Source organism: Strongylocentrotus purpuratus, unplaced genomic scaffold, assembly GCF_000002235.5.
Source record: "Strongylocentrotus purpuratus isolate Spur 01 unplaced genomic scaffold, Spur_5.0 spur5_scaffold_9, whole genome shotgun sequence".
Lineage (NCBI taxonomy): Eukaryota > Metazoa > Echinodermata > Echinoidea > Camarodonta > Strongylocentrotidae > Strongylocentrotus > Strongylocentrotus purpuratus.
The window spans coordinates 16,763,770-16,790,819 of NW_022145615.1; the positions used below are offsets into that span (position 1 = coordinate 16,763,770).

At 37.6% G+C, this 27,050-nt stretch overlaps 2 protein-coding genes and 1 long non-coding RNA gene across 5 annotated transcripts; 1 reads left to right on the forward strand and 2 right to left on the reverse strand.

Annotated features, from left to right (window-relative positions):
* Nucleotides 1–1,940: 1,940 nt before the first annotated feature.
* On the forward strand, nt 1,941–7,104 carry LOC575577 (kxDL motif-containing protein 1). 2 transcript variants are annotated; one of them, XM_003724257.3, is made up of 4 exons: nt 1,941–2,054; nt 3,014–3,358; nt 4,032–4,078; nt 4,648–7,104. In XM_003724257.3, the coding sequence occupies exons 2-4, from the start codon at nt 3,087–3,089 to the stop codon at nt 4,971–4,973; spliced, it is 645 nt and encodes a 214-aa protein (XP_003724305.1). In that variant the 5' UTR covers nt 1,941–2,054; nt 3,014–3,086; the 3' UTR covers nt 4,974–7,104. The 2 variants fall into 2 exon arrangements, with proteins under 2 accessions (XP_003724305.1, XP_011680708.1); XM_011682406.2 differs by having other exon boundaries at nt 3,017–3,358.
* Nucleotides 7,105–9,456: 2,352 nt separating this feature from the next.
* LOC575648 (polyamine-modulated factor 1) lies at nt 9,457–22,405 on the reverse strand. Its single transcript, XM_030976506.1, has 5 exons — nt 22,183–22,405; nt 12,703–12,811; nt 12,238–12,341; nt 11,046–11,244; nt 9,457–10,176 (listed from the first exon to the last, which is right to left on the reverse strand). Exons 1-5 carry the CDS (start codon nt 22,365–22,367, stop codon nt 10,093–10,095), a joined length of 681 nt encoding a protein of 226 aa, XP_030832366.1. The 5' UTR covers nt 22,368–22,405; the 3' UTR covers nt 9,457–10,092.
* Nucleotides 18,040–22,125, reverse strand: LOC115920566. 2 transcript variants are annotated; one of them, XR_004062402.1, is made up of 3 exons: nt 19,380–19,547; nt 18,795–18,938; nt 18,040–18,260 (listed from the first exon to the last, which is right to left on the reverse strand). It is a non-coding gene; the product is annotated as an uncharacterized LOC115920566 (long non-coding RNA). The 2 variants fall into 2 exon arrangements; XR_004062403.1 differs by lacking the exon at nt 18,040–18,260 and adding an exon at nt 21,960–22,125 and having other exon boundaries at nt 18,650–18,938; nt 19,380–19,456.
* Nucleotides 22,406–27,050: the final 4,645 nt, after the last annotated feature.

Sequence of the window (27,050 nt, forward strand, 5' to 3'; positions counted from 1 at the left end):
TGTCAAATCGACTTTAGGGCTATAGAGCCCAAAAGTAATAGTCTTGATTTTCAGACAATTGTACCGAATGGTCATACGTTTTATGCTGCGCAAAGATCCAATCAGTTTAATCTTGGCCATCACAAGAAGTGGGTTATTGATGTAGACAAATACTCATGTACCCTTTACAACTCTTTTCATGTATGTTATTACCAAAGAAGAAAAAAAGCCAGTCAGACACTCAATAGTGTCTGACAGTGAAGTCTAGCAAGTAAACAGTTTTCCTTGCATAATTTGAATATGAGGACACTGCTAACGTTTAAATTTCACAGATAGGACATACATGACATATTCATAATTCCTGCAAAGTTCTACAGCATTTGAGGTTGGCTGCAAAAGGGACATAGTACCTTTAAGCATCAAACTTTACAGTTGGGTGTGATGTCTGAATATGAATTTACGAGCGAGCGAAGCGAGCGAGAAAATTTTTAAAGATCTGTGAGGTCGCAGTGCGAAAAATTACATCTTATAAAGAGAAAAAAAGCCAATCGTGATGGGGTTATAAGCACATTCTCATAACGGAAGACTGAAAAGACCTTTAATAAGTAACATAATTATATAATCTTTAAATGCTAGCGAGCGTAGCGAGCGAACTTTGGGGGAAACTGCTCTTAGTCGCTTTAAATAAGGGGCACGTTTAATGATTACATGAAAAGGGGACAATTATCGAAAGGGATAAGACACTTATTAGAAAAGAAAAGGAGCACGTGTATAAGTACAAAGGATAATTATAAGAGGTGAAAATGAGGCATTTTTTCACTTGAAAAGAGGCACTCACCAGTGATGAAAAGGAGGCGTTTACGAAAATGGGAAATAGGCATTTGTTGACGGAAAAGGGGCACCCATCAGATTTTAATAGGGTCATTTATAAGAGGTGAAAAGGGGATAGGTCCCTTATTAGAAAGGAAAAGGGGCACGTATCATTATCAAAAGGGGAATAATCAGAGTTGCAAAGGGGCACTGACCAGATATGAAAAGGGGCACTTATGAAAATGTAAAAGGGGCACTTATAATAAAGGAAAATGTGCATTTGTTGAATGAAAAGGGGGCACCGTTCAGATGTTTAAAAGGGCAGTTATGAGAAGGGGAAGGGGAAGTTATGAGAAGGGGAAGGAGCTCTCTCTTTTTAATGGGGGCACTTATCATAAGGAAAAGGGGCACTTATTAGAAAGGGAAAGGGGAAGTTATGAGAAGGGGAAGGAGCTCTCTCTTTTTAATGGGGGCACTTATCATAAGGAAAAGGGGCACTTATTAGAAAATAAGATGGGTACATGTTAAAATGAAAGGTGCGCTCATCCGAGTTTAAAAAAGGGGTAGTTATTAAAAGGAGAAGGGGCACTTCTTACAAAGGAAAAAAGGGGAAGTTGTCAAAGTAAAAAGAGCACCTCTCAGTTTTGAATAGGACAATCATCAGAGGTGAAGGGGGCACTTATTAAAAGTGAAAAGGGGCACTTCTCGTACCTGAAAAGAGGCACTTACTAGAGATTAAAAAGGGCACTTATTCAAGATAATTTCAAGATTCATGAGAATGGAAAATGAACATTTATTGCAAAGGAAAATGGGAACATGTCGAAGGAAAAGGGGCACGTGTCAAAAATTAAAAGGGCACTCGTCAGAGGTGAAAAGGGGAAAGGGGCACTTTTACTAAGTAATAGGGGCATTTGTCAAAGTAAAAGGGGCACCTTTCCTATGTAAAAGGGGCACTTCTTACAAAATAAAAGGGGCACTTTTCCTATGTAAAAAGGGGCATTTTGGGGGTATCTGAAAAAGTGGGGGGGGGGGGGGACTGTGCCCCCCTGCCCCCCCCCCCCCCCCCCCCGGGAGGGCCGCCTTTGTCCAGTGACCATTCTGTAGCTGTTGTGATTTGTTAGAGACTGAAGCTTTCGGTCTATAAAGGTGAAAGGTGGTACATGTTCTGCAAACCGGAAGTGCTATTGTTTGGCTTCGTAAGATGTTGACCTTTGAGAGCGGCTGTGTAGTTAATATTCATTACGTCATTGGAAGCCGTACAATTGGTAAGGATGAAAGAGTTTTATAATTTTATTCAGGACTGTTGCGTTGTGAGATAAAGATATAATTACGGCCTGTTATGACCCTTTTATCTGTCTAAAACAAATGTATAGAATCTGACTGTAGTCCCGTTAACTGTATTTTGTGTATTGACTATTGTTCTACACTACAGCCTCAGGAGCAGACTAGAGGTCTACCTTAATTTTAATACAATACAGTTTAGTTTTACATAGCCTTAATTGGCACCCATACTGTAAATAGTCTACTCATAATTGGCACTCATAGTCATACCGATGCCATAAAGGATCCCCTGCATTTTCGCAAACGTTTCATAGTCTATTTCCGATCCGCGCGCTAGCGATGCGAAAAAACAGATTCAGCAATGATTTTCTTGATGTATTTTACATTGACTTTGAATTTTACATTGATTTAAATGAGCGATAAATCCTCAGGAAGACGGATAATCCTTAAAAGTAGACGGTGAACTACGTAAGGTTATTTTATGACGTGGAATCTGTATTTCGCATTTCCAGCGCATGGTTCTGGAACCCGAAACCCGCAGAGCGCCGATGAAAAAAAACGTCCTCGAAATTTCTGGAGTAGACCAAGTATTTAAAACGTTTTTTATTTTTCCCCCTTTATTTTGTATACGGTATGCAATAGATTTATACCTTTTACCGATTCATTGTGGGCTCCTAGGGGTCGATGTACATTTAGACGACTGGTTTTAACGGGTGTGGACTCGTGTATATTGGTATGGACATTGGAAATGATTTTGTGAATCATCATCAGCATTTTCTATACTTGATGAAATCTGCATTCAGTAACTGGTTTGACACAGACAACTTGATGCTCTATATTTTTACTGTAAGTTGGTTCATACATTATAGGTATAACAAAATATGATGTGCCATTATGTAATTAGACTCAAATAATCACTTATCTTTTAACCCTTTTCTTTCAGAAGTACATTGTAGGTAGGCCTACAAATACCTGAGCATTGATCCTGAACTTTAAGCTGAAGTATTAAAAACAAAATGTCTTCTTCCAACACTGGTACGTCTCTCACTCCGGGTTCCGATGCTTTCCTGGACTCACTTCTCTCTATGGTCAATCAGGAGGATATGATCGCTATCCTCAAGGCTCAGTCTCAGATGCTGGACCGCTTTGAGAAGACCAACGAGATGCTCTCCAACTTTAATCGGCTCTCCTCCAAAAGATACGAGAAGACATTTGAGCAGTTCAAAGAGCACACAGAGACGCTTCTCACTATGAAAAAAGATCTGGATTCTGTGTTCCGCAGGATAAGGTATTGTTGACAACATTCAGATGAAATATTGTTATGGGCTGTTGCTCACATCTAAGTATCGTCTTATGAGAGCTAGAAATGGTGCTTACCGTACTGAGATTTAATTGATGAGATAACCTTTTAGCTCTCTGCAGTCAATACATGAGATCAGAATTCACTTTTTGTACAAGCATTTTTCAAACAGTATCACGCATGTAAGCAAATGAGCTGCTTTAAATAATAAGTAAACCCGTCCTCAGTGGTAAATATTGGGGATCGACAGTGAGTAGTGCTGTTACTGGGAGCTACCAGTCCATTTGCAACTGAAAACCATTTCAAAGTTGCAAGCTGACCCTTTTTAATTTATTTGTTTTATAACACGAGTTCTATTTTCATTTCAATCATAAGCACAATAATTCATCTTTATGATCATCAAATTCCAACCTGCTGCAGCAACTACCTGCCTAATATCGTTTTAAATACTGCACTTTTTGTTTCCCAGGTATATTTCTCCTTGAAACTTTACTAAAGGGATTATACATGTACATGTACACATAGGAACACCCCTGCCAATAAAGATGTTGTACTTGTTTCCTTCTGGCAGCATTTGGTACATGTTTACCCCGGTAATTGTATCATGTTTGTAAAACGGTTGACACCCACTATTTACCATTCCACTTGTCTTTTCTTCCAGAAACCTGAAAAAGAAGCTAGCTACAGATTATCCCCGAGCATTTGTTGGTAAGTGGTTGAAGCAAGAAAGCTGCTTTCTCATCTCCTTCTACTCGCTCTCCTCCTCAATCTTCTTCTTCCTCTTTACCTTTATCTCCCTTTTCCCTCTCCCTCCATATTTTTCTTCTCATTTTTCTTTTTCATCTCCTTCCTTTCTAAATGCTTTTTTTGACTTGAATATCTCAATGTTGTTATTTCTCTAAAATTAAATTAAAAGTCAGTACCATTTCCATTATATATCTGAGCATGCATGTGAGATACTCTATTTTGAAGAATATTAGATATATTGAAATATGTGACATTTTGTAATCTCAAATACATAAATTTTACTGTTTGCAAAAATTGGATTTCACATTTTGCCCTACAAGATTAGCACCATTCAGTGTATAGGGTGTCAACTGTCTACATCGAATTCCATTATTTAATTAAAAATACTTGTTTTGAATTTTTTTATTCATTTTCTATAAATATTATAGTAAATGGAGGACTATATCCTAATCTGAAGATTAGTACTAATTTAATGTATAGACATTATCCTTTTCAAGCCGTCTGTGATACTTTTGTTTTCAATGTCCAAGCTGCTCTTGAAGATATCGTCCCACCTGACTTGGATGAAGAGGAAGATGAGCCTCAGTCAAGATTCCCACATTCTCCATCCAATCAACCTCCACATCAACCTCCTCATCAACCTTTGAAACATCCTGCTGCATCGCCAAGGCAACAAGAACTTTATCAACAGCCACAACATGCACAGCAATCGACTCAAGCTCAGCAACACCATCCGCCACAGCAACATCAAAAGCAGCAATTACCACAGAAGCAGCTATCCATGGACAAAGTGGGAAGGCCAGAATCAAAAGAACAGGCATCAAATTCTAAGCATGGAAGTGATGGGGACAAATGACAGATGTACAAAGATATTCCAATTTAATTTAATCTGTGTCCATTTCTGTGTTAGCCAAGTGAACTGTATTGCCATATCAGGCCTATTTACACAGCCCCAAAATCATTTTGAAAAACATTGCTGAATTTACACTACTGGAAAAAACAATTAACAAAGAAACAACAAATAATAAAGAAAATGTGTCGTTTGCTCCTTCTGGTAGTGCCGATGCCCGACTTGTCGCTGCTCTCCATGGATTAGCAAGGAAGTGAGACGAGTCATGTGACCAAAATCTGGAATCATTCCACGATGTTTGAGAGCGAGCATTTACAATGAAATAATCTGTAAAAACTTCTGCCGGCATTAAAAAAAAAAAACACTCCAGGTGTGTTTTTCAATATGGGTTTTTTTTTGTCGTGTTTTATGGTAGTTGCCTAGCAACTTCGGACAAAACACAGGAATGTGAGAGAAATCTACAATTTTGGTTGCAATGTTAATGCAGCTTTTGATGCCATTCCAGCTTGTAATCATTGCAAAATTTATTGCTAAACGATGAGTGTGGAATGAATTCTCTCTATGGCCATCCCAACATTGGAAAGCAATACCTGAACTTTATGAACTAGGCACTGAATAAAGGGGATGGGATATCTCAATGCTTGACACTAACTATACTATTTGGTTGTTGTTGTCGTTCCATGGGATTGAACGTGCGATTCTCTCTTTATTTCCACTTCTAATCCCCCACCATCCTCATTAATCAAACTATTTGTCCTTCTGTAAGTTACAGAAACTGTCCCAATTGTTGTTGTAGTAGAGTTTTGGAAACTAAGCTTGTTGTCTCTATCTTCTGCACCTTAAAAAGGCTAAAGAGGGCCACTTGACCGTTTCATTTGTCACCTTCTAATCATGTATTCGTTGATGATAGCTTCACGATGATGGATGTACATTTGTCTACATTTGTAAGGGATTTACCCTAATATTTGGATCGTATGTTTATACACCTTGCTAACTTTGGTTAATAAATGAAATCTTTCCTGTAAACTTGCATACATGACTTTGATAATGTCACAGATGTCCAAAAATGTACGGTACTGAAAATACGTTGTTTGGGATACATGGATCCAAAATGCTTCCATTTCCAAGAAATCTCCTGTGTAATAAATTTGTTTTTCTTATGACAGCTTTTAAGCCTTTCGACTGTTAAGGCAACATGAACATGAGCCTTTGAGGAAGAAACTATGCCAAAAGAGAAATTAATCAAACACTAAAACTTAACTTTCAGGGCCCAAAATCAGGTCAAGTGCTTTAGAGGCTGTGGAAGGTTTTAGGGAAGGTGTTAGGAAGGTCCAACATTCAGATATATTTTTTATATAATATTCATTGTATCTGTATATATGCCAAGAATACCACAACCACCGTTTTTCAATTATTTTGTGATCATATATATTCATTATCTAGACAGCCGTTTATATTTTGAGGATTATATATTTTTCTATAATTTATGTAAGGTGCTGTTCTTGCCTTTTTTTTTTGTTATTTACATTCCTGTACATTACATAAATGGTGTAATTGTCTGATTTGGCAGGAAAATCTTGATAAACAATTACAAAACTTGAGAATATGTTTCTATTTATTCACTGCAGGTGAATTCAATAATTGTGATAACAATCTATCTATGAGTATGACACTTCATTCTGAAATCTCCCTTAAAGCCAGCCAGGCTATGATTATACCGTTCCGTCTTTGAAATTCGAAAAAGATCTTTGTTACAGAATTGTAGACAATTTTCACAAAGAGCCTACAACAAAGCTTGTATGACAGTACAAAGATAGACTTCAGCATCATAACTGGGACATATGGTTTACATTAGAGTTGTACCAATTGAATGAGTTAGTTTGTTCACAATAAACCCCTGCCTCGAGAACCCATCCTTACAGAGGATTTAATTCACATGCTATGATAACATCTTTATGGAAGGTATTCACATTGTCATTGTATCTGTTTATTGATTTATTGTTATGTTGTTTTGATGAAAATTGTTTGTAAAATATGAATATATCTTTAACAGTGATGTGGGTAATAATATGCATCAAACAGATCAGCAGCATCTTGCTCAAAAGGTTGTGAATTAAAAACAACTCCATAAATAAAATCAATAGTTTACTGTTTTTATATTGGTCCTTTTCAATGTAATAACTGATCAAAGCTTTCTAGTGTAAACTTCAAAACTCAAACTTGATTCTGCACCGATATTGCACATTCTTCGCTCCACTTAGCAGCAATCCAGCCTTGTGGCTATTTTACAGGGGCACCACACTCTATAGTAGACCCTACCAGGAGATTGTCTTTTTTTTGTTGCCAAAAGTGACTGACAATACCATATTGTAATTGATGGGGTTAATTTGACAACTTTTTATGGCATCAGGGCACATTTTTACATAGAATAGGCCCATCAAATCCCTTTTGCTGATGAGTGGAAAAATTACCTCTGATCAAAAGTGACTATAATGTTTTTTTGCCAAAAAAGTGGCCAAAATAACCAAAACATTGTGAGTAGGGTCATATTTTTGGAATTGGCACAAATTTCACTCCAGATAGGCTATTCAAAGCTTCCCCACCAAAATTCTGATTAAAATCTCCACAGCTGGTATTGATAGATGGGCTGTGAATTGTAAATCAGCCGTATTGTTCTTATTTGAAATTTAAGTGTCTTATTTTTTGAACTTCTTTAATAACAAATTTTTAGCAAGAGGCCCCTATGTATATCAGTTGTAGCACAGGCACTGCAACAAAAGCAAATAAAAGTCAATAGAAATTAGCAATGTTCATTTATATGAATTTAATGCTTTTATATACAAATATGTACAATATAAATGACTATTAAAAAGTATAAAAAGTGTATCAGTTTAATATATCCTGCTTAATAAGTTGATTCACAAAGAACTTAAGTTGAACTTACAATTATGGAAAGCCATTAGCATCTATGAAAATATTTTGCAAAAGTTGTTTTAAAAGGCATAAAATGTTGATTCAAATCATTCATATTTTCTATTATCAAGGAAATTTCATGTTCTTGGTGTGGAATTCGTAAAAAGTCTGAAATACTTGATTTTTTGCTTTTGAATATATTTTATTTTAAGGCTACGAATGGATATCCATAATTTTTAAGTCCAACTTAGAGTTAAGTTCGACTTAGGATCTTTGTGAAACACCCCTCAGCTCAGGTATGATATATACCTTGTGACTACTATTTTACACTTCTTGCAACACAGAGTAAATTCATTTAATCTTTAATTCACTATGTAGAGTAGAACCTTATTTAAGGGATCCGGTAACTTGTCTCAGATCCTTAAACACAATCCCCGAATTAGCTCATGCTGCAAACATAATTATAAACCTTAAAGTCATTCAGGAATTCCATGACCTTTAAAGGCTGATCAACTGTCTGATTATCAAGATATTTATGATTAAATATCGAAATTTCATTTCACGTTTTCCTAACGGTTTTCATAACACTACAGTCTATTGAGGAAAATGAGTACCGGTATGGTAAAACCGGTCATTCAAAGGTTTTAATTTTTGGAAGCACTTCATGATCATTTTGAAGCACAATTTTTTTAGGGCTTCATTATAACACCATATCACATACCCTGATAACACGTAGGGCCATGCATCTCAAATTAAACATTGTTAAACGATGCCTTTAAAGGGAAAGTCCACCCTGATATTAAGTTTTATTAGCAAAAAAAAAACAAGTTTGAGCTAAAATCGTTTAGAAATTTGAAAGTTATGAATTTTCAAAGGTGCCGTCTATCAAACACACATTGGCAACTCTGACGTATCTTGCAAGCTCCCCTCTCATTTACCTTTTACCAAACAACTTCATTTTTCATATTTTCCCTTAAGAAAATTGTTATCATTACACCAACCCTAAATAAGATCATTGCAAATATGTTTTTATACAACTCCTGTATGAAACAAATCTATTCCATCATCAATAACTAAGAAAATGAAAGCTAATGAAATTTGTTGTACAAAGCAAAATGGAGGAGCTTGCAAGATACGTCACAGTGTTGCCAGTTTGTCTTGTAATGATGACAACTTCAAAAATTGAAAACCTTCCTACTTAATCAGATATTGCTCAAACTTTCACTTATATTTTTGTCTCATTTTTCAGCTTTTCTTAAAGCCAACTTAATATCAGGGTGGACTTCCCCTTATAAAAGAACACTGTTGTATCAAAACTCTGTATAACAAGATATTTTGCAGCTTCCAGTTTTTTGTTTTCTACTTCTTTATCCCTGATGCAAGATTTCAACATATAACAGTTATCCTTGTGGTTCCCAAGGAGTCTGTTACAGCGAGGCTACACAAGTATATGAATACATGTATGTTCATTCCATGGAACCATACACTCTACATTAGCTTCACTACAGGCTTTTGGGAACTAGTAGTGAAAAAAGGACTGTCCCAGGTATTGGATTATTTCAAGAAATTACTACAGCAATCGGGAAAGTACCAATACCTTAAAAATAGTTACCGGTACTATTTACAGTAAAGCTGTAATTAGCAAGATGAAAAGTATGTTCTAGAGGTCAGGATATGTAATGGTATGGTATGGTTTGAAGAATAATCAAATATTAGAGTAGCCTTAAATTCAATACAGCACCTAAGCTGGTGGACATTTTGTAATCCAAGATGGCTGCTGAAACCTGAAAAGTAGCCATAGCCATGCTAGAGACATCATTTGTTTTGGTGTCAAAACCTAGGATTTATTTGGTAATATGAAAACATGATAGATAAAATAAATAATATTTGAAAACTAAAAGATCATATTACACAAAGGGGGCGGAACAATGACTATCTAAAATTCAGGAAGATCCATGATTTGATTATTTTATTGAGCTTTAAATCAGAACCCTCTCATTTCACACAATACTAATATTAACCCCTTACATGGAAGTCCTGCTTATATCTTCTTCACGAAATGGATTCAACCATGATTACATACATGTAGTCCATGAGGCATTGGTATTTTTAAATTGGATAAAAAAGAGCGATGATTGTTTTCACAATTTACACTTCGTAATGACAATACCATTGACCTTTGACATAGCCAGCCAGGCAGAGTCAGGATCCATCACGTAGCAGGTATTGAGGAGCATAACTGATGGAGGACCTTCTCTAGCTCGGTTATAGGAACTTGATCACATGATGCAGCAGCCTGATACATGAAACGGAATGAAATATATAAACAAGGATTTAAGATATACTTGACACCAAACTGCATCAACTGAAGAATGAGAGGTATTACATAGTTTAAAAAATAAAAAGGATGCGCCAAAATCAACAAGGGTAACAAGGCGGAAAGATACAAACAGACAGACAGACAAAGAAGTGCGAAGAGCATAGGAGTATAAGGAGGCATTAAAACCTGTTTGATCTATTTCAAAAGGATATATAATAATAATAATAATAATGGTGGCTTCTTGTATAGCGCACATGTCCATCACGTTGTGACGCTCCAAGCTCTGTTGTCCCATACATTAACAAGCCCGTGTAATAGTTTTGTATTCTGATCATTAAACATGTATTGCAGTAATTGCACTACTACAGCTAAGCTCACATGAAATATAAAGTAAAGTTTAAAATGTTCAGAACTTTCCAAGATTTAATGCACTGATATCAAATCACTGAATACCTTGGACTTCCTCCAATTTTTGTCAGATTCAAGACTTCTCGTAGTTTGAGCTGAGAGAATTGATATCACACATCCTATAACGAAAACATGCTGACCACTTCATCAATGAAGATTCCGCACTCATCATGACGAGATGTTGGTGAAAATATTGGCCACATTTCATTCTTCAACTTTAAACAAATCTAAAAAGACAGCTAATTATTTCATTACAATATTGTAAGATGTAGTTGTTACTTTTAGAGGGTTTTAATAAACTTTCTGTTTTTCTCCTTTGTAATATTGTCTTCCCATTGACTGAGGGAACTGGGTGGATCCTGTATTGAACCTATTGAAATGAGAGAATTCAGCATTCAACAGGTTAAAACACATTGCACCCTAAGCCAAGGTAGTACCTGATTGAATGCTTCTAGTTGGTGATTGATCTTCATTTGTGTCTTTCCAAGCTTTTGTCTCTGACCCTTGATAACCTCTTGGAGTCTGCTACCCTCTGCTTCTACTTCTTGTAGGACTCTCTCCAGCTTCTCTTTCTCCTTCAGCTTTTCCTTGTACACTTGCCTCTGGCAATCCTTCTCTGGCTCACCAGAAGGCCGCCTGCAAGGAACAAAGCAAAATACTGTAAGACCAAACTATATAATACTGTACATGCAAGAAACTTCTGAAAATGATCCAAATTTGTGGAAGTGTCAGATTCACTACAGCAAGTTTTTTTGGATTCATTTTTTGTTTTATTTTGTTGTTGTTACATATGAGGTGAAATATATTGATATAAAGAGCAGCGATTTTTCTCAGGATTAAGTTGACCTTCGGATAAGACCTATGATTGAATATGAATATCCTCTGCTTTCTATATTTATATAATCTTTCTCAGAAGCCCCACAACATCATAACATACAGGCAAATAAGAAGTAAAGTATAAACCAACAAATTTAAAAGACCTAATGAAATTTCTTCAAGATGTTTCCTGTGTTGAAACTGAATTCAGGCATTTCCTTTTGGGATATGTCCTAAAAACATGCTGGAAGATTTCAAGAAAACATCCGTCATTTAGTGTGATAAACTCGTCTCTGAGTTATTTCTCTGTTCTCTTAATTCTTTTAATCAAAGGTAAAAAAACAGAATGGTGTTATCACCTCTAAATTCTTGCATCTATGAAAAATAAATGCATCAAGTGTTTGTTTGCTATCCATGCCAATTTGGACCTCTTTCCTTTCATTTTATTTGCACATGCTGTACAGTATATTTTGTTGAAATTTTGGTTGGCACTGGATGCCATTTTCACTAAATGGCGTTAGTTCAAGTAAGTGCCTCATTCACATATAAGGCTGCAAAAAAACGGTGTTTTATTTTGTTTATGGTGACATAAGGTGCAGTGCGCTTCACAATTCCTAATTCACAATTTTATCAACAGAGCTCAATAAATATGCGAAGGACCTTTGTTGCACGCAGTTGTCATTCATTTACATGTTTAAAAAGGTGTGGCGGTTTACCGCATGACATCTAAACTAGCCTTGAGGCCTACATGTACAAGAGTATCCTGGATCCAGAAACAATACGTGGCTAGCCTAGAATAATAGTATATCTCACCATGCTACCGGGTTGCCCTCGTTGCTTGTCCCATCTATAAGCTTGTCAAGCTCATTGAACAGATGAACTAAATTCTCTTCATCAATCATCAGCTCAATCTCTTCCTGCAAAGTACAATGAACATAGTGTTAGACTACATGATTTAATGCTTATACCTGTATAGTGGTTTAACCACTTGACTGGGAATGCAAAGGTCATGGTTTAGACTAGAGCCCCCAAATGGTACTTACATCCTTGAGCAAGGCATTTTATACACATTGCTCCTCTTCGCCCAGGTCATCAATTCACTCTCATTTCCTTGATCTTAACTGATGAGTTTGAGGGTCTTAGTAATGGTAGATAACTCAGGATATTATAGAGTCGGCAGACTAGTTTGTTATGGTAGACATGTTGTTTATTCAACTACAACTGATACCGGATATTCGGATATCGCATATATATCGTAACATTAAATACATGCTGTACCTTGATGGATTTCTCAAGCTGTTCTTTAAATTGTTGCAGGAGACTCTTCAAGGCTTGTGGGTTCCTGTCTGCCATGTGCTTCCCATAGTGCCTGTTGAATGTGCTGAACCTAAGGAGATAATATTGTGAAAGAGCATGACACAGTAATCATTATCATCAATTTGTATTCATTTAAAAAATAGCTTTACTAGGCCCACCAGCAGACTTGCACTTTCTTGCAGGGAAAAGTCCCAGTATAGGATAGGAAGCATAATAGCGATTAGTTTAGTGTAGATTTAAAAATCGGTTTCTTATATCAAAATGCTATACCGGTAGATCTACAAGTAATAGACCAGTCTAGATCTACATGTAGATCTACAGCCGTTAATAAATAATAATAATAATATTCACAACTGAATTATAGGCGCCGTTTAAACTAAAGACGAAGCCAGGATTTTATTTTAGGCGGGGCGGTGCGAAGCATTTACAAAGCGCGCTCCCAAGGGGGGTGGGTGCAGGGAGGGGGAAGTTTCCCTTCTCCCACGCGAAGCACAGAAGCTTTGACGTTTCATTCAACTATTACAGAAAGAAGACGATTCGTTGTACCGTCCCCGACTCTTAATCCGTTGTTTGAATCAAGTTCCCCTTCCTCCGTGCATAGCGCGGAAGCTCCAACGTTTCATTAGATTAAGAAGATGATTCGTTGTACCATTCTCGACTCTTTATCCTTGTCTGAATTCAGTTTACCCCCTCCGCGCAAAGCGCTGAAGCTTTGACGTTTCATTAATTTATTAGAGAAAGAAGACGATTCGTTGTACCGTTCTTGACTCTTAATCCTTTTTCTTCCTAGATCCTCTACGTCCTCTTCCTTTCTTCTTTCTCTCTCTTTTTGTTTTGTTTTTTGGGGTAGCGTTTTTGTTTTGTTTTGGGGGGGGGGGGCGACTACCCCATCGCCCCCCCCCCCCGCCCCCCTGGCTACACGACTGAGACAAAGTAACATTAACAACACAACACACAACGTACGACGATCCCCGTGCCTAGTTAGCCTCAACGAGACGAGTTACTTGTAATATTAGCTAAGCCAGATAAGACTAGCCTTAAGAGCTCCCTCGAAATGTTTTTTATGATATTATTCAAGGGAGCCTTAAACGGCACCCATAGGGTCCCACGGAGAAGTAGGTAAACAACAACTAAAATGTGTCCAAAATCACACTTTCCCGCACCCGACCAATATTGGACAGTGGCTTTGATAAATTTTGTTTAATTGTAGTCCTGAGGGCCGTTTCTCGAAACCGTCATAACTACAAGATCAACGACATCTCGCCACTGTCACGCAACTTGTCAGCTAAGTGTTTCACGAAGCCGTCTTTGCCAAGATGAGCGACAACTTCCGTGACAAGCGAGTTGTCACTGCTCCGAACCTGTCATATCTTTTTAATTGCTGTAAAGCGCCATCACAAGTCAGTTTGTTGCCATTCAATGGGCCGCGAAATGGACGATTAGTTTCACTATCATTTTGAGAAAAATATAGACGAGTTCGGTACGTAATTCTCTGGGAGGCGAAATGCAAATGTACAAAAGTGAGAATACAAATTATACAGAAACTTTAAAAAGCTGAATATAAACATTAAATCACAAATCATTAAACTATAACATATAAATAAGAGAGGTAAGAATGTTACACACCGTTTTCCATAGTCGATCCATAGTCTTTTCTTAGGATACCGTCATACCTTTGGGGCCGATGTGCATTATTATTTCCTCTCTAATTACTTCTTCCAAATTACATTTTCAATATCAAATCAATTATATAACGAGTATTAATGAGACTCTAGAATAAAAACTGGCTGAGAAAAGACATTTTGCCTTTTATCCTTCAACTAACTTTTGATGCGACTGTCAAAAAAAAACACTCACCGGTTTTTCTTCAATTTAAGAATCTTTACAGAAATATGCAAATCGTATGGTGATCTACATTTGATAATGACACTATTTATTATTTATTTTAGGAGAATTTATAAGTAGATCTATATATTTCTTTTTCAACAATTTCAGCCCCAAAACTTTTGGGTTATTCTTGATAAATCAAATGGATCGTGACAAAGACTATATTCTTGAGCCGCTAGTATCGCGATATATCGATATCATGTCTGTCATGGCTTTGTGAAACGGTTTATCCGCTTCATGACATCTCCGTAGATCACCAACAAAGATATGACTGTCATGGAGTTGGTTTCGAGAAACGGCCCCCTAATTACCTCCTGAATTTAAAAATCGGAGGTAAAAATAATAAAATAAAAGCAATTTTCTTACTAGACCAAATTTTCAGTCTCTTTCATTCGTTATGCCTCTTATTTGGGTAGGGTCGGCTCTCTCTTTAGAGACGGAAGCCGACTGTAAGCATTCCCTTGCTATTTTTAGATTTAGACCCTGGCCTAGAGGTCTATGCCTAAAAGTATGGCCATATTTTTATGGAATTATGCCATGAAAATCCCCCCAAATGTCATTCTGACATTCTGACAGATCTGACCCCATCTACGCGACTGAGACAAAGTAACATTAACAGCACAACACAACGACGATCCCCGTTCCGAGTTTGCCTCAACGAGACGAGTTACTTGTAATATATTAGCTCAGCTCGATCCGACCCCATCTAGTCCTCCTAGCTCGCCTGTCGCCGTGTCGGCGCATTGCCGAAGGCCAAGACAGCAGCCAAACACTGCACCGGACGCGTCTTATTTTTTCGTACCACGGCGAGCCCGGATTCCCGTTTTATCATGAATATTCATTAGGCAGGGCCGGGGAAAGTCTCGATTCTCTTGAATATTCATGTATGATCGAGGCATGCGCAGCATCGAATATCGTGTGTAACAAGTACGTTGGATTAATGGCAGGCCTATAATATGACATAGAAAAGCAATGTCATGGTCATTTAGATAATACAGTCATAAATGCTGTGTTTAATTACTAGTAAATGCCAAAATGTCAGTACCGGTAGACAAGATATATAGCATATATTTCAAGTAAGAGTCTTGATAGGCAATTTGTGAGTAGCCTAGGCCTACTTTTCTGAGATTAATGGGAGTCTACTTCTTTTCATGAATTGGTAAATAATCAGTTCTAGGTTTGCTTTTTAAATATTACAAGCAGAGGTTGCATTATGGTATTGAATATGTGTTACAGTATTATAAACTGTATAAAATAGATAACAAGAATAGGCCTACATACAGACATTTATCAAAAATAAAATACTTGTGTATTGCACTTAAATTATTTCTATGATCTATGCTCACTTAACTGCATAAGGAAGAAAAGGAAGAAAGAAAAATGGGATTAGAAAGAAGAATAACAAAGTTAAAAAGTAAAATATATATAAATAATAAATGAATGGAAGAAATAAAGAATACGGAATAGATACCAAGGAAGAAAGAAATAAATTGCAAGAAAATTGAAATGAAAAGAAGACAAAAGAAAAAGGGAAAGGAGCAAGATAATATTGATACCATATCTTCAATCTTGTTTTCTTTTATCTTGCCTCTTGTTTTTGTTTAGGCCTAGCTACCATTTTTTCCTTTCCTTTCTCTTTTTCTCTTAAAAGTTCTCTTTGGTTTCTTTCTAAAATAATGAGGAAGGGGGGGGGGGGGGGGTGGGGGACTCGATGATAATTCATCATTTGAAGGTTTACAATGTGAAGTCCACGAGTTATATGCACCCACTGAAGAAAATCCATGTACAGGGTTGCTGCAGGAACCCCAGCACCCACAGATCCCACGCATGATGAGACAAACTCGAGAGAAAACTACACATTCTTTCACATACATTGAAGAAAAAAAAGAAGAAAAAAAATCCAAGATCGGTTGTACTCTTTTTGACCCCTCCCCAGGACGTCGATCAATTACATGTATGTGCCCCCCCCCCAAACTCTGGCTACGGCCCTGGCGATAATTACCCACTATTCAAATCTGACAGGTGCCCCTTTTTCTTCAACAAATGCCCCTTTAACCTCATAATAAGTGCCACTGTTCCATTTCCATAAGTGCCCCTTGTGATATCTGATAAAAGCCCTTTCATTTTTTTTACTTTGACACGCGTCCCCTTAAACTTTCTAACAAGTGCCCTTTTACCTTTTGATATGTGCCCCTTTCCCTGTTTAATAGGAGCCCCAAACCCAACCCTTTCTCATAAATGCCCCTTTGACACATGCCCCCTTTTCCTTTTTTTATAATTCCCCTTTTCTCTCTTTCTCTGTCTTTCGAAAACTATCTTCTGAAAGGTTTGTTCTCTTGACTGAGCAACCTGTTGCAATTCCTTTCTGTCTCACTTTCAGTCGTACTTGTTGCCACTCATTTGCATTCACTCGTTATCAACTACCATCAACCATTCCATATTCACTCCATTACTGTCCACATTTCAATTTCATTCTCTTCACTCTCCCTTTTTGCAGCCTTTCCAGGAGCTTTGCTAGAAGTAGAACATTTTTAATGTAGAGGCCAGAGAAACCGGAAAGTATGTTAATCATTTTATTCAAATATCTAACTTGAAAAAAAGGAAAGTGAAACATTGTTTAATTACAATATATTGACATAATTTTGTTAAAGAAAAAATTTGAATTTAAAACTGGAAATTTGTAATTGGTTTGCCAGCCCCCCCCCCCAAAAAAAAACACACTCAAAACACAACAGTGGTACCAGGGTTTTTGTTAGGAGGCCCATGTACTGTATAATTTTTATTATTAAGAATAGTTTTCTCTTTTTTATTAATTTGACATTGGCATACCGTAAATTTCACCAGGAACCCCCCCCCCTCCCGACACTGCCATTACTTCTACCAACAGTAATGCTATAATTCAAAATTTCACTTTCTAAATCCTTCTAATATAAACATATAATCATATTTGTACAGAGGATAAGATAAGAGGATAGCAAGCCCCCCCCCCCCCCCCCCACTCCCTGTTTTCTTTAGTTGGGAAGCATCGAAACATGATTCTATGAAAGCTACCAGTTTGGATACGAAAGGCAATGAGGATTAGCAGTTTCCATATTTAATGCATTTAGAGTGTTGTCTTTCAAACCTTCTTACATACAATACTTGAAGTAGCAATAATTTCATAATCTACAAAACTTCCCATACAGAAGTCCATAGAGGTAAATGAATTTTAACATGTATAATTATAATCAAAATATCATTGATTAATTCAATCTTTGATATAGACTGATAGACCTTTATCAATCAAATTTGAAAGAGAATCTTTCTGCCCAGTCCTCAGTTTCATCCTATAAGATGGTAGTTGACATTGTTAGAATTTTAATGTTTATTCGTTGAGGATTAGTTATCTTTAATTATTTGAAAGTCGACATTCAAGATGATAAACTTCATTAGCTTTATTGAATGTAGTATTCTACAAACATATAATACAAATAACAAATAAATATCATGTAAATATTCCAGTTTAAACCCATCTCTATTGTCCTCTTTCATTATATGAGGGTGGCATCTTTAAGACGTAGTCTCGTGTAGATATCTTCTGCATCCATCACTAAAGTTGTAGCCTAGTTTTCAGAAAAAAATATAACCCAAGTCTGTTGAATGGAAAAATGAAATAAGATATAAAAAAATCAACAATGACTAATAACATACACCCTGATACCTGCTCAGAAAAAGGAAGGACTGAAATTCACTTGGGGTTCTAGTGGGCAAACCTAAACTATTTTTTGTACAAGACTAGTTTAAATACTGACCGCATCTTAAATTATTACTGATGATCCCATTAAGACGATAGGCCTGCTGGAGCTCGGATCAGACAAGGTATGAAATAAGTAATACAATGTAATACAACTCGTGCTCATACCGGTAATTGAATAATACTCGGTTAAGTATGGGACATAAAATGACCAAACAACTTTGACCAGAGAATGTACTGGAAATAATGCTACTGAAACATACGTAATGTAGACTTATATTTCATCTATATTGACATTTAATTTTTAATCTAAATTACAATTGTGATATTAAGTCAATTATTCTTTTACAAGTCAACTGACAATGAAAAATATCTGTTTCAGATCTATAATTTTCTCCATGACATTTGTTCCACAAAAATTTATTGGGGGTACCTTCATGTATATTAGCACACTTGCTCGTATGAAGTGTAGTAGGCCCGCATCTCTAGATATGATCCCGTCAACATCTGTTCTTTGTTCCTCTCCTGAGTTTGCAAACCAGAATGCCTTCATCATCCACTGTAGAGAGGCATCATCCTACATGAGAGAAAACAAAGTAGGTACATGTACTTCAATTAAAAACTGATACTGATGGATACATATCAACCATAATACATCCTATAAACAGACTTTTATCAATCTTATTTTGTGTTCTTCTTCATCTTCATTGCTCAAGAAGTGAAAGTACCCCTTACAAAAAATAATAATGAGGGGTCCTGTGTATACCCTACATGTAGTGCTTACAATGTACATTTGATATGGCTCTTCTAAACACAGGACCTCCTGTAAATAAGGACAAATTTTCCTTTGTAAACATAGAAAGAAAAGACATCAATATTTGTATACTAGGTGCAGAACTAGAATAAAATATACCCTCCACTATATATGCTTGCAATGTCAACTTAGTTCCATTTCCTTTTGAGTGAATTAATAGGTGGTCGTTTAATATGTGTGTGCTAAATAACCTGATAACTGTACCTGCATGGGACTTTCTGCTTCATCTTGCAAATATAAGAGATGTTGTAATGTCCTCCTTCCAGCTCTTCAGTTTCAATCTTTTGGAACAAAAAGAAGAAGAAAATCAATACGACAATCAAGGCATCCCTTTCTCCTTAACAAAATAAAATAGATCTAGCATAATTCAAATTAATAGATATTTTTATGTCATGGTTGGCCTTAATTTTAATATGGTGTGGAAATCAACATTCCTATTTAATGAACCACAGTACAAAGTAAAACTAAATGGAAGATTTAACTTGTGCATCAAACAGTGGTTTCTATGGCCTATGAACACGAAGCAGTACTAAGTAGAATTAGTTTATTATAACAAGAAGAGGTGGACTACATACCATATAAGCAGAGGCGGCGCTCCGAGAGGGGGGGGGGGCAGAGTGCCCTCCCATTTGGTCAAGTACCCTAAAAGTGCCCCTTTTTGCATAGGAAAAGTGCCCCTTTTTACATAGGAAAGTGCCCCTTTTACTCTGACAAGTGCCCCTATTAAGTTTTTAAAGTGCCCCTTCCCCTTTTAATAACTACCCCTTTTAACTTGGATAAGCGCACCTTATATCTTCACATGTGCTCCCTTTCATTTTTAATAAGTGCCCCTTTTTCTTATAAGTGCCCCCATTTAAAAATAGGCCCTTTCCCTTCTCATAAATGCCCCTTTTCATCTATGAAAATAGTTCCTTTTCATTCTCTTAAGTGCCCCTTTTCATCTCTTGTAAATGACCCTATTCACTTCTGAGAGATACTTGTTTTACTTTGACAAGCACCCCTTCCCCTCCTAGTCAGTACTCTTTTCATCTCTTATAAATGCCCCTTTTATTTTGACACGTCCTCCTTTTCCTTCCTATATAATGCCTTTTTTCCTTATAAGCAACCTTACCCCTTATCATAATTACCGGTACCACTTTTCGTCTTTGATAAGTGCCCTGTTTATTTAAACATGTGCCACTTTTTCTTTTTAATAAGAGCCACTTCCCCTTCTCATTACCGTTTTAACAATGATATGTTCCCTATTTCCTTTCTTATAAAGAACCTATCCCTTTTTCATAAATGCCCCTTTTCACTGCTTATAAATGCCCCCTATCAAAATCTGATGGGTGCCTCTTTTCCGTCGACAAATGCCCATGTTCTTATCATCCCTGGTGCATGCCTCTTTGTTTAGGTGTAAGAAGTGCCCCATTTTCACCTCTGATAATTAGCCTTTGTACTTTGACACATGCTTCTTTTCTTTTCTGATAAGTGTCTTAAACCTTTCGATAAGTGTCCCCTTTTCCTCTCATCATTAAACGTGTCCCTAATTTCAAGCGACTAAAAGCAATTTCCCACAAAGCTCGCTCGCTACGCTTGCCCATAGTTATAGATGTTATAATTATGTAACTTATCACAGATCTATTCAGTCTTCCGTTATGAGATTGTGCTTATATAACCCCATCAGGATTGGGTTTTCCTCTTTATAAGATGTAATTTTTCGCACTGCAAGCCAAAAACTGCAAAGTATGATACTTAAGCAATATCTTAAATGCTGTATTAAGAGAAACAAATATTGAAATCATCCCTGATAATGTAATTACAAAATAGGGGTATATACCAATGTCAAAAAAATGGTATATTTTCCCTCTGAAGGTGCCCTTTTTTCAAGAAAGTGTCCTTTTTGTTGGTGCCCCCCCCCCCACTTTGGAAGTTGCTCCGCCCAAAGACTCCGCCGCCTCTGCGTATAAGTAAACATAATTGTCGACTACCCTAGGGGTCTTCTCTTATACAACGTCCAACAAAAAATAGATTTATCAAATGAACTGCACACTTTGGAGAAGAAAAAATCTTTAATATAGGTCTAGATCTAGATCTAGAAAAGTTATGACAACTTGACAAGCACACTGGACACACACAACATCTGAACATTAAATAAATGAATCCTAGGTCTAGTTTGTTTGTTTTTGAATATTTTTATTAATAAGTTCCAGGTTTACGTCTAAATGAAATATGGTTTGGAGCCGTTTGATTATCCATGGTCACAAACAATTTTGGTCTAAAATTTGACACGCACCAATGATGCAACTGAGCGAACGGATAGCACTTAGTCTTACTAGTATAGCCAACAGAGTCGACATCTACTAAAGATATAAACAAGAATTAACCCTCTTGGATTATTAAAGAAATCATACTTCATAGATTATTTTAAGGTGTAACGTTAAATCTAGATTTAAATTCAATGGATGATTGGTGAATTAGATTCACGATGACGATCAAATTTGGAATAAAACCTGATCAGAAAGTTTTATCTTGATGCAGATGAGCACCGAAATTCCCCAACGTGGGCCTGCCGGAACCCCGGGGCTCTAAAGGGTGACATGAAGGCAAACCGCAGTCAAACTACTTCACGACGATGAAAATCAAAGTGCAATTTCAAGAGAAATATTTTCCTAGCCTTTTCCCCACAAATCTGTTGAGAACAGTCTCAAAATGTAAAGAAATTACAGTAGATCACGAATTACAGCTTTTTCAAATTAATGACTAAATTCTCTTAATCTACTGATATTTCAATCAATTACTCACCCATATGCATTCTCCGTGAACTAAATCTTCTCACTTTGTGCGAGTATAGCGCGCGTCGTGCATTCCCACCTCGATATGAATATTTAAGAGAATCGAGACTTTCCCCGACCCTGCCTAATGAATATTCATGATAAAACAGGAATCCGGCCTCGCCGTGGTACGAAAAAATAAGACGCGCACCGGACACTGAGGAGAATGTGAACTCAAAAACGAATCTACTCACTTGGCCGAATCAATGCATTTTTGGATTGTTTTCCTCAGTGCATCCCTGAGGTGCATCATCCGTGCTCCATCAGGCTCACCTGGAGGATCACCTGCTACTGAAGATTCGTTTGCAATCACTTGTTTTTCGTCCTGATTTTGTACGAGACTTTTGTCGCCTTCAGAATCACCTTTACAAGTCGCCATTTCGAATTTCCCGCGGGCGCCGGTGACGAGCGGCCGAACGCGCGCGCAGTAGCACGCAAACAACTCGTAACTACTTAGATGATAGCTCCTTGAAACTGGCGACTAATAAAGTGGAGGCTAGCCATAGTGTCTCCGAATCGTCCAATCAAGGAAAAAGACAAATTTGCACTGAGTCGCGGCTAACTTCAACAAGAGCTCAACGAAAGAGAGGATATTTTATTTAAGAAAGGCAAGGGCTTCTTGTATTGAACTTATAAGAACGCTATAACTCACCACTTTTGCAATTTTTTTTTTTGGTGAGTCCGGAACGCAAAAACATAACTTAGCGCGACCCTTGCCTATATCGATTTTAAAAACAAATTTGCGACAAAGATATGTGAGAGGAAGAAATATGGTACTTACTTGTATTATATTTCAAACAAAAAAATTGTCTTTCACTTATAAAATGTACTCATTAAAATAAGGGACCAACGTTCAATTTCTAATCTTTAGCAAGTGTCTCATTTGAATGAAATATTGCTTCAGACCATGATTTATACGTCATTAAACAAACATAATACCTGCCAGGCTGCCAGTGTCACAAATAAGGTATCATTATGCTTATCTGATCGTTATTAAATGTCTAAAACCCAGACGCACTCATAAGTGCCCCCTTTTTATTTTGAAATGTACCCCGGCCTTTTCCCTTTCTAATAAGTGCCCCTTTTCTTAATGATAAATTCCCCTTTTTTAAATTTGTATAAGAGCCACTTCCCCTTCTTATAATCCCACTTATATGACACCTCTGATCAACGGTGTCGATTTGTATCTGTGGTTGGGGGGGATGATAAGTGCCAAAATATTTTCGGCAATGGATCAAAGCAACCATGAGGTAGAAGCGTGTGGCAGGTTGCACCCCTCCCTTCCAAGTTATTAACTTTTTCAAGTCACCCTCAATAAAGATAACATTTCAGAGAATATGGGCTTGCTACCTGGGTTATTATCCTCTCAAGCGCGTAGCGAGGATTTTATTTTAGGGGGGCGGTAGTGAGCACGCAAAGCGCGCTCCCTAGGGGGATGGGTGCAGGGAGGGAGTTTTCCCCCGTCACGCGCGAAGCGCGGAAGCTTTAATGTTTCACTAAATTATTAGAGAAAGTAGCCAATTCGTTGTACCGTTCTCGACTCTTAATTCTTGTTTGAATTCAGTACTCCCCCCCCCCCCCCCATTCCCGCGCGAAGCGCGGAAGCTTTGACATTTCATTAAATTATTGGAGAAAGAAGACAATTTGTTTTACCGTTCTCGACTCTTAATCCTTGTTTGAAACAGGTTCCCCTTCCACCGCGCGTAGGGCGGAGGCTCTGACGTTCATTAAATTATTAAAGAAAGAAGACAATAATATTCGTTGTACCACATATCAATTCCTTCGCGCTCCTTTTGGGAGATCAACCGACCCGCGCGCATTTTATATTACATGACATATGGTAAAATTCTCGACATCTTTTTACACTTTTCTTTACCATTAAAAATCGAAATTGAGAATAATATCCTCAATCGAGATATGAGAAGAAGGAAACATTTCCTTTACATTCCATGTAAAACCATGCCCTTACTTGAAAAAAAACCTCCGTCACTTTGACGTTGAACTTTACAATCCATTTAAAAAAAATTACTCTCTCATACACAATGTCAATGGATCGGTCGCACTGTGCTCGATTGCCTTTCAATAAACCAATCTTTAACTTTGCAGCAACGCGTTTTGCGTCAAATTTGTAAATCCTCAATCACAGACAATGACATATGATACGTAAGCTTTTCATACATATAAATTTCATTTTGATTGATTCATTTTTAGCTCCGTCATTTTTCATGTCAAATCATGCTTCATGTCCCATTTTAGAAGCCCGACCCAGGGTTTTGTGCCAGCTAGCCGTAATGCTATGCATACACATATAACTGAACATGCATAAGTACAGTACATGTACACACGCAGCGCAGCGCGTACGAGCGCACTGCACTACATTTCATTGGGTCAGTACCATTATGAAAATAGGGTAACAATGAGTGGGATGGGTTTAGTGCCGTCACAATAAACTTGCGCATTACACGCGTACGTACAATTAGAGCAATTTATGCACCCCCAAGAAATAATGAATACAGCCCGACCTCTCTACACACAGAACTGCACAGATACCGCACAGTCCGGTCAAGGCGGTACGCGTAGCGTTAAACTGCCAAATTTACAGAAATTGTGAGGAGCGCTTTTGCTATGAAAGGAATTGATATGTTTTCGACTCTTAATCGTTGTCTGAATTCAGTACTCCCCCCCCCCCTCCCCATTCCCGCGCGAAGCGCGGAAGCTTTGACATTTCATTAAATTATTGGAGAAAGAAGACAATTTGTTGTACCGTTCTCGACTCTTAATCCTTGTTTGAATCAAGTTCCCCTTCCTCCGCGCGTAGCGCGGAGGCTCTGACGTTCATTAAATTATTAAAGAAAGAAGACAATTCGTTGTACCATTTTCGACTCTTAATCCTTGTCTGAATTCAGTTTCCTCCTCCCCCCCCCCCTTCCCGCGCGAAGCGCGGAAGCTTTGGCGTTTCATTATTAGAGAAAGAAGACGATTCGTTGTACCGTTCTCGACTCTTAATCCTTGTCTAAATTCAGTTTCTTTTGACGTTTCTTTAAATTATTAGAGAAAGAAGACGATTCGTTGTACCGTTCTCGACTCTTAATCCTTGTCTTAATTCAGTACCCCCCCCCCCTTCCAGTGCGAAGCGCTGAAGCTTTGAGGTTTCATTACATTATTAGAGAAAGAAGACGATTCGTTGTACCGTTTCCAACTCTTAATCCGTTTTCTTCCTACGTCCTCTTCCTTTCTTCTTTCTCTCTATCTCTTTTTTTTTTGGGGGGGACGACCGCCCCACCGCCCCCCTGGCTACGCACCTGTATCCTCTCTGTCTCTTATTATCTCTTTCTCCCACTCTGTACTTCTGTTTTGCACTTTTGCGCTTCGCGCTTTATACATTTAGCTTGTTGCTTTTTAACGCTGCGGCTTTGCATTTGGCGCACTGCATTTTTATGTTGCTGTTGATTGAATAAATTGAATACATTCATCAATTCCTGATGAAGCCGTATGAGCGAGAATTCAATTTATCCTTGTCTCATATCCATGTACGGTTGTCTCATTTACGTATGTATTATGAAAATGATATAGCAAAATGTGTATATTGATGGTCATCTTGCGAGTAATAACCATTAACTACTCTCATTGTGCTCTCTTCATTAATTTTTTTCTTTATTTTTTTAAATTTTGTATGGTGAATTATTGGGGGGGGATGATTGTACAGGCCACCCCCCCCCCCCACCTGAAATATTGGGGGGATATATCCCCCCATCCCCCCCCCCCCGGATCGACACCCATGCCTCTGATAGATGCCTCTATTAAAATCTCATAGATACCCATTTTCCTTCGACAAGTGCAAATTTTACTTGATAATAAGTGCCTCTTTCAATCCGCACAAGTGCCCCATTCATCTCAGGCGATCATTGCCCCCTGTACAGAAGTGTCCTATCTCTGATAAGTGCACCTTCACCTCTTGTGCCCCTTTTTAAATCTGAGAGGTGTGACGGTGTCCCTTATAGTTTGACAAGTAAGTGCCTCTTTTCCTTTGTATGCCCTCTTTTCATTCTTATAAGTGCACGCTTTACATCCCCGATAAGTGCCCTAATTCAGATTTTAAGAGGTGCCCCTTGAACTTTGTAATAACTGCCCCTTTTCATCTCTGATAAGTTCTTTTTTTTTTGTTTTTGACACGTGCATGGCCCTTATCATTTCTAGTTAATGCCAATTTCCTTCTGATAATTCAAATATTTACTTTGTAATATTAAGTCCCCCTTGCCGTTGTCATCACTCATCAGTGCCCTTTTTCATCTCTGATGAGTGCCCCTTATTAAGTGCGAGGAATGCTCCATTTCACCTCTGGTATTTTCCTTCTTACTTTGACAATAGTGTTTGGAATTAGATTATGCAACAAGGAGCAGAGTTGAAGCCCCTCTAAAGTGTGTTGGGGAGCTACAAATTCCCCAAAACTTTGTGGGGCTCCCAACTCTTGAGAGGGGCTTTAAGACACTCGAGATCATTAAGCGATGTTTGCAAATATAGGAGCCGTATAGGCATATGATCTGGATACCTTGGCACAATGAGCATGACAAATTCCATATAGGTTACATGGGCATGCGGGAGTCAGCCCGGTTACCATCCACATCAATGCTAGAATGAATTTGTATGATATTTCGTTGATTAACTATAAGGGTAAAACATTAATAGGTAATAGTACGCAGCAAGTTCACACAATCTTTTTTCATTTAATAAAAAAAAAAATTGTACGCACTGGCGACAATAATATTATTGCTATTTTTCTTCAAAATTAATGTTTACCGACTGATTTCTCAACTCTTGATTCTCATAAAAAGTTAACGATATTGTGACTAGGCTGGATTTAACGTGCTATACGTATCAAAAGACGGTCGACAAACGATGTAGCGTGGTTTAACTATAAACCTACTTAATAAGTCTATAATCACGTTCTCATACGGATTAAACCTTGGACATAAACTAGGTTCTTCGTTAGTCCGTCAAGGCTCCAACGAAGAACCTAGGTCATGTCCATCATCAATCACAACCGTTGGAACGTACATGCCGG